Source organism: Trematomus bernacchii, unplaced genomic scaffold (genome assembly GCF_902827165.1).
Source record: "Trematomus bernacchii unplaced genomic scaffold, fTreBer1.1, whole genome shotgun sequence".
Lineage (NCBI taxonomy): Eukaryota > Metazoa > Chordata > Actinopteri > Perciformes > Nototheniidae > Trematomus > Trematomus bernacchii.
The window spans coordinates 8,230,657-8,238,331 of record NW_022988097.1 but is presented as its reverse complement, the minus strand read 5'-3'; the positions used below and the strand labels follow the sequence as shown (position 1 = coordinate 8,238,331).

The following is a 7,675-nucleotide window of genomic DNA, read 5'->3' as shown; positions in this document are numbered from 1 at the left end:
TCAAGTTTAGCTTTAGGAAATGTTGATGGCCTTTTATTTTATTATTTTATCATTTCTGACCTCTTGGTTGTTGAGTAGTTTCCCTGAACTATTCCTCGTATTGGCCTTATAAATGAACACGTATTTTATATTTACGGATAGAGTTTAATATTTGTGTTGGGAGACAATGATTTTATGAATTTACTTTTGTATTTTTCACTAAATTTCAATAGTGTTTATAACCTAGACATGCCACTATGATAAATACGTTATATGCACTAGCTACCTCAATATACCTGGTAACCATTAACCAAAAGTGTTGGTTTATTGAAAGACAATCAGTTGTGAAATAAATCATAAAAAGCTGAGTGTGTGTCCTTGAATGATTTGCAAGTCATTGTAGATTATTTCCTGCTCATGAAAAATCTGTCTTCTTTCAAACATAAGATATTAAAGAAGGAGAAAATGTTTCACTTTGTAAAAAAGTAATGAGATTTATTAAACAGTATAAAAACAACATTTAAACAAACAGATGCAAAAATAGATACGATAAAGAAATATATTACTTTAGTTTAATAAATATGTCAGAATGCAGCCTCTGAGGACTACGTGTCTCCATCGTAGTAGCTTTAGGTTGAGTCCGTCTCAGCGCTGCAGTACACAGTACAGGAACTTGAGGTATTTAATGGTCCATTTCCCCATATGTGTCAGGATCGTCAAAGTTTCATGAAGTCTTGAAAGGCAGGTATTTGCATTTGGATTGGCAACCATTCCTCAAACTGAGCATGAAGATTCATGAGGGGGGGGGGGGGATACATTCATTGTTCGTCAAATGAAGGAGTAACTTCCATTGCCATGTTGGGCTTTGGGTTACATTACTTTCTTTAAGCAGTACAGAAAGTCAAATGGACATTTGAGAGATTTCCTGAGACAAATTGTAGCCCTCTCCATTTTGTTTGCTTACATTTTGATTATCAAAAGCAGTTTCCTTCATAAAAAAATAAAATCAGTCTTTTGAATAAAGAATATTCAGATACTTCCTCTTCAGGAATAATCTCAACCACCTTTTCACCCATTTCCAAAGTCATCTACATTAAACTTTGGATGTCTTTCACATTTAGGAGGTACAACATGAATACTGCCTGATGGTAGTTGTATCGTCCTTTGAAATGATGAGGCCATCACAGTCAGATGAACCGACCCCAAATACTATTCCGCCATTCTGTTCAGTGATACCAGTATCACCATAAAATGGTTTAGAATCATGATTGTTTGTGTGTTTCAAGAGTCACTAGCGTGTTGCAGTTCAAAACAAGTCTGTGCTTCCTCAGCAGCTGGGAGAGGTGGTGATGGGACTGTGGAGGAAGGAGAGCTGCCCAGCTGACTTGTGTACAGGGATGGAGACTGGGAAATTGAAGACTGTGCTGCTGTTGCCGATGGCTGGACTTGCCGCCTCTGAGGAGCAGGTGGACGAGGCCAGGACCTGCGACTCAAACTGGAGGAGCTGACCCATGAAGCTGAAGTTTGGGGAGATGATGCTGCGGCGCTGCTTGACAAACTCAAAGGCCTCGTCCAGCTTCACGCGGTTGGTCCGCATGAGATATGCAAGGCAAATGGTGGCAGAGCGGGAGATGCCTGCTTGACAGTGCACAAACACACGTCCTCCTTTATTCCTTACCGAGTCTGAAGGGGAGAGAGAGAGAAGAGAAAGCAACATTAGTTCACTGTAAACATCCATCAGGTGAGGAAATTCATTTGCAAAGAATGGAGGTAAAACTCTGGCTGTCACAGGAAGGTGAAAACACAAAGGTCTTTGCAACACTTTCAGTTGCCTTTTAAATTCAACAGTGCTCATTAAGACACAGGAACACAGCTAATAGGGGTGCAGAGTGTGAGCCTGTGGGGGTTATTCCCCAAGGAGGCAGTCTGAATGGACAAAAGAGGGGAACAGACCCCTGCTGGGGGTATTGATCTGGGAGGAAGGCCGACAGTGAGTGAGGGGAAAATGCCTTTTGTTTAGCCGGAACAAAGAGCAGCGTGGAGGGAGCCATTCAAGCCCAGCCAGCATACCCACTACAAAACTAGTTTGGGGGCGCTGCCTTGCGATTGAATAAAAGGGGGCATCCCTTTATCTACGCCTGGGAGGTTGTGATGATGTAACCACCATTGTGGAGGAGCAAACAGCCTGTGCCGAGCCAGCTGGTCGGTTTTGGAGGGAACTTTTAAAAATGTAAATCCAGGAGTGTTGTGAAGGGAGAGGGGGGTTGGGTGTTTGTGTTTCCTGCCATCAACGGGCTCAGGAGGTGACAGCTGTGATAGGCCCTCTGGCAGGGGGTGTGAAGGGGGTACTAAAAAAATGGTGGATGTACTCACCAATAAACTCGATAGCCTCGTTGAACCATGAGCTGATATCTGCTTTGTGGTTGTCCTCAACTGGGATGCTCTTGTAGACGAAGGAGTCCACAAAGTGGTTAGGGCAGTTAGCGGAGACATTGATCAGAGCGGTGATCCCCAGTACGTCCAGCATGTCTTTTCTTGAAGCATGGTAAGCACTGCCAAGGTACAGGAAAGGCAAGATCTCCACAGGACCACCCTAAACAAAAACAAATAAACAAAACCATTGAGTCAACTTCAAAACAGTACAATAGGAAAGGAAAACAAACAGAATTCAGTGGGAACTCTGAATCTGATTGTATAAGAAAGATACTAACCTGGTCATATAGAGGAGTATTGCATGGACTACAGCTCGGGTCTGCACTCCCAGGATGACTGGAGCTCAGGGGCAAACAGAGCCCTTGTGGGGGGGAGGGTTTGTTGCAAGCCTCTGGATACTCTGTAGAAAATCTCTCAAAACCGCCTGGAAAACAGAGAAAAACACATCTATGTTAGATGACAGACGGCACACAGACACATTCAGCTTTAAATATGGGTCTCCAAAAAGGTGACAACTGCTCAGGGGGCTATTTTTGAACGGTGTTTACTCCAACACCAGCTGGTATGGTGACAGCTGTAATCCGCATTTGTTGCCCCGTTGTTAGGATACAGTGAAACGATTGTGAATTTATTTTATTTAACCTTTATTTAACCAGATAAAAAAGCATTGAGATAAAATCTCATTTACAATGCTGACCTGGCCAAGAAGGCAGCAACGTTACACATAACACAAACATGTAAAATACAGAGGACACAATTAAGAAAACAAAAGACGAAAAAGCAGTCACTACATTGTGCACATTTAGGACAGTAAGAAAGGTGCACTACTTATTACTGCAAGAGCAGCTGGTGGTAAGGACCTCAGACAACTTCAATTTAAAAGAGTCTATTATAAACAGTTATACACTCTTCTTACCTTTGAGAATTAAAACCCTGGCTCCACAGGGGTCGCGGCGTAGGGCCGTGACAGCCAGCATCAACGTGCCGTCTTTCTTCGCCTGGCTTAAGTCCAAACTGCGGTCGTCCAGAAGAACAACACACTGGTACTCCCCGGACAGGAGCCGGTTCCTGGTGTCCTCATTGGGGACAATGTGCTCAAGTCCTAGACCCCCCCTGGCTCTCCTGCGCACTATGGTGCTGAAGCGCACGTTGGTGGAGCCCGATATGTGGGACGAGTTGAAGGACAGGAAGGAGCGGCAGTCCAGCACCAGGCAGCCCGGGCCGGCGCCCTCCAACAAACCACGCAGGGACGCACAGTCGATGGTGGGGACCTCCATAATGACCATAGTAGGGCGGCGGGATAGAAACGTTAAATCCAAATACATAAAGCTCGCTCGGCAGGAAGTGTAGGTTGTTGTGAAAAACGCGTTTCCCCTCAAAGCACTATTTGAATCGGCGAGTCCTTTGTTCCGGTTTGCTTGTTTAGAGAAAAGGGAAAAAAGTTTTAGGACTACCAAAGCTTGTCCTTTCCTCTTCTTAAGTGTATCCAGTAGTTGTGTCTCTTCTTTAAAAGTTTAATTTATTCAACTTTATCAGTCAGTTGCTTCTGTCTATGAGCGCTTCGAAGAGCGTTTATATACCGCTCGTGCTTGTGAATGAGAGGCACTAACGTCAGGATCCCGCCCACTTTGGCTTCCTGCCAGCCTCGCGGACGTCATCACCCCCCCCCCCCCCCCCCCCCTCCCTTATGAGTGCAGCAGGGCAGAAGGCTCGCGCACATGCGGCATGGATGTACATGCGGGACATTTCTGTACATGCGCACAGCACGTAGGCCTACCTGGGCACTCGCGGTGTCAGGAAAGTTTTCACGAGTAGACTGAGGTCTAACTCTTGTGTTTATTGTGTCTTTTATAATACTTGTATAATTCATCTCATGTTTCCAAATTATAACTGTTTGCATAATCTATGTCAGCAAATAAGGAATTTGCCAAATTTTCCATGATGTGAGTGTTTAATTAGATTTCTATTTTGCCTTTACTGAGAGTTGACAAATAACAAGATAATAAGTAAATATCTGCCATGGGGGCCATAAAAGTTTATTCTTTGTTTTTATTAGTCAGAGGTACATAGTGTGCAATGCCCCGAGAGCAAAGGCCAACCATAAAAGCTAATCACTGTATAGAAATCTGAAGTCCAGTAAATTTCCACATGCTGAGAAACAAAACACTGGTCTACCAGGAAGAAAACAGCAGATGGAGATCTCTTGGCTTCTCAGATTTTGTTTCATTTGTGATCTTATTGAAGCAGATGAATGACATGTTTTGTTTCCCCCAAGAACTTCTGAGAATATTAAAAAAAAAAGCAAACATGGTTACAGTCACTCTGGGATCTACTTTTCATTTGTCAGTGTGGTTTGCTGACTCACAGTGTGCAACACTGCTGTAAGGAGCAGGCTGATCATTATTGACAGACAACAGGCGCCACTGACAAGAGGGTGTGTTGAAACTGCACAGCAGAAACACGCTGAGGTTGTTTTGTTGTGAAAGAAATGTATACAAAGCAGACTTAGAAACAGGTAGTAGGCTACTCAAAGCACCATCTACAATGACAGTGAATTTCTACTCAAGTGTGTCTGAGATTATGTTATTGTCTTAAACATCGGATTAATTGTAATTAAGTCTTTAGATCTGAACATATCATGCTGTTTGTGGCAAAAGATGCTTTGGGTTTTATTCCTCCAAAAGCTCAGGCTGACACTCACTATGTAGGTCATGCCATCAATTCACACTTTACTGTAATCTGAACAATTGAGGACTTTCAGCCCAGTGAATCCACATCCATGCTGTTTTGACTCTCAGGCATAGGGAAATGGATGTGTTATGTGAGAAAGGAAGAGGGGGAAGGGTGGGGAAGTTCTAAGGGCAGAAACTTAACCAATCACAACAAAGTCTAAAAACTCTCTAGCCGGTTTAACTTCACACTCCTGTGAGATGAGTCAACTCTGATGCACATGCCACAAAGCAGGAATGTTACACACTTTAAGGGGGAGGAGGGTCGAATAAGGCTCTGAAAACAGTCTGTTCCTAAACACTTTGTCCTCAAATGCGTCTTCACTCCTGTCATGAAGTGATGGAATTACTCACTGAAGTTTAGAAAATAAATCAGACACTTGATGAAGGGAGGAGCAGCCTGGCGAAGCAATTGTACATTTCCATGAAGTAGAAAATGTTCGCTTCATTATACACAGCATTTTCTACTGTGATATGAAGGCTTTCCAAAATGTTATACAAACAGCGTACCTATATTTATTCATATATAATAGTATATTGGACTATACATATGTATTTCAAATTAAAAAAAAGTTTTATATTATTATTATGTTTTTATGTATTTAGATATTTCTTTTTCTGCCTGTTTATTATTCTATTTAGGTATCACTTTTGTGCCTACTACTTTATTTAATATCCTTATATTATATATATAATGACTCGGTATGCACATGAAAAGTAAAATTAAGCTTGAATGCACAAGTCAAACAGTATAATATAAGTATAAGGGCTCATCAAAGAAACACAGAGATATTTTTCGCTGTTTGGTCTTAATAATCAGCAAAAAGATCAAGAATGAAACCAAAACTTGCATTTCTAAAAACTCCTGTTCTCTGTATGACAACATTTATCTGTGCAAATCTGTCTCTGTGAGTGAGAATCAAAACCTGGTTTGGCTGTACTGTACGGGACAGAATATTGGAACACAGGTCTGAAAATAGAGCCTGAGTTGTTGCTCTGTTTTGAATTCCCATAATTATAGCCTGTAACCAACTGTAGTTCTCATCCAGAAAGGGAAGTGAAAGAGAGGACGGCAGAGAGGCATTTCCTGTGGTCCATTTTGCTGTCACTTGCTGTCATCCCTGCCTGCTTACTGTCATTGTCACTAGGGGCAACAGCTGAGAAATCACTGGGAAAACACAGGGCCTATCCTGTAGTATGTCTCAACAACAGACACGCTATATATGTGAGCCAAAAAACCTTTTGTTTAGTTAATACAAGAGTGTGGGGAGACCAATAAAAAAAGACATGGGAAAAACATAACTAACGGAGTGTCATTTGTGTTTCACCACAACTTAACATGACGTATAGCTCCAAGCTTCTGGGTTGTGATGGTACACACAGTCCAATATCTGATACAGGTCCAAATGGAAACCAATAATGTGAATCTTTTAATATTGCTGAAATTATACTATGCAGAAAATGAATTTGCCTGTCAATCAACCATTCTGATCTTACCCAATTTGACAAGCACTACAATATCTTGACTGGTACAAGTTGACCCTGTTGATGATCTATTAGCAGGCTTTTTCTGACATTCTAAGACTTGTTGTCTGTCTGCCAAACAGTGTAGTGGATGTGTTTGGGACCAACATGGGCATTAGATCAACATAGTAATTTAAACAAAGATTTTCTCAAAAAGGATATGGTTTATGGCTTGCTGTTTAAGGCCATATAAAAATTGACTCACTCAGCGAAGGTTGAAATGTTAGCTGACATCATGTGTATGTTATGTAAACAGTATGACCAAAAAATCATGAAGAAAGATCTGTTCTATATAATTTCTCTTTTATATTGTTCTTGTAATGTTATTTCATCTGTTCCCTCAAGCCTACAAAAATCTAATTTTAAATGACAATTTAGTTGGTAAGTCTTTACTTCAAACTAAGTGAAAAATATATACGTAATTCAACTATAGAATATATAATATTATTTGCGTAATTTAATTATTATAATGTATGTCCGTGAATTATTTGTTACTATGTCTATATGCTTAAACTGTGTAGGCTATGTGTATTTATTTATGTACACATGTACAGTAAATAAATACTATATTGTTGAACCAAATGTTTCACTGGAAGAAAAACAGTAACAAATACATTAATACACACTTATACATGACCCAATATGTACCCTATAATTGTTCAGGCACTAGATAGAAATAAACTAGATATATTTGATTAAAAATCACTCATTCTCTGTGTAACATTGTTATTTTTTGCACACATTCCATGAAAAAAAATGCATTCATACTGTTGAGGAAAACACTATTGCTCAGAAACTCACAGAATATTAATGATTATTTTATGCAATTCAAGTAATTTAGTAGGTAAAATATTATGTGAAATGTATTTTTTAAATAATAAAACAATGTAAAATGATTGAATTTCAATATAATTTGTTACTTCCATGATTATTTATAAAAGCAAACTTTGTTCAACGAACGTAAAGCCATACAAACGATACAGCGCTCTCACAGGAAAGAGAATCATTGC

At 40.3% G+C, this 7,675-nt stretch overlaps 1 protein-coding gene across 1 annotated transcript; it reads right to left on the bottom strand.

Annotated features, from left to right (window-relative positions):
- Positions 1-447: 447 nt before the first annotated feature.
- On the bottom strand, positions 448-3,965 carry dusp1 (dual specificity phosphatase 1). Its single transcript, XM_034121366.1, has 4 exons — positions 3,329-3,965; positions 2,691-2,836; positions 2,353-2,572; positions 448-1,662 (listed from the first exon to the last, which is right to left on the bottom strand). The coding sequence occupies exons 1-4, from the start codon at positions 3,735-3,737 to the stop codon at positions 1,307-1,309; spliced, it is 1,131 nt and encodes a 376-aa protein (XP_033977257.1). The 5' UTR covers positions 3,738-3,965; the 3' UTR covers positions 448-1,306.
- Between the last annotated feature and the right edge of the window lie 3,710 nt (positions 3,966-7,675).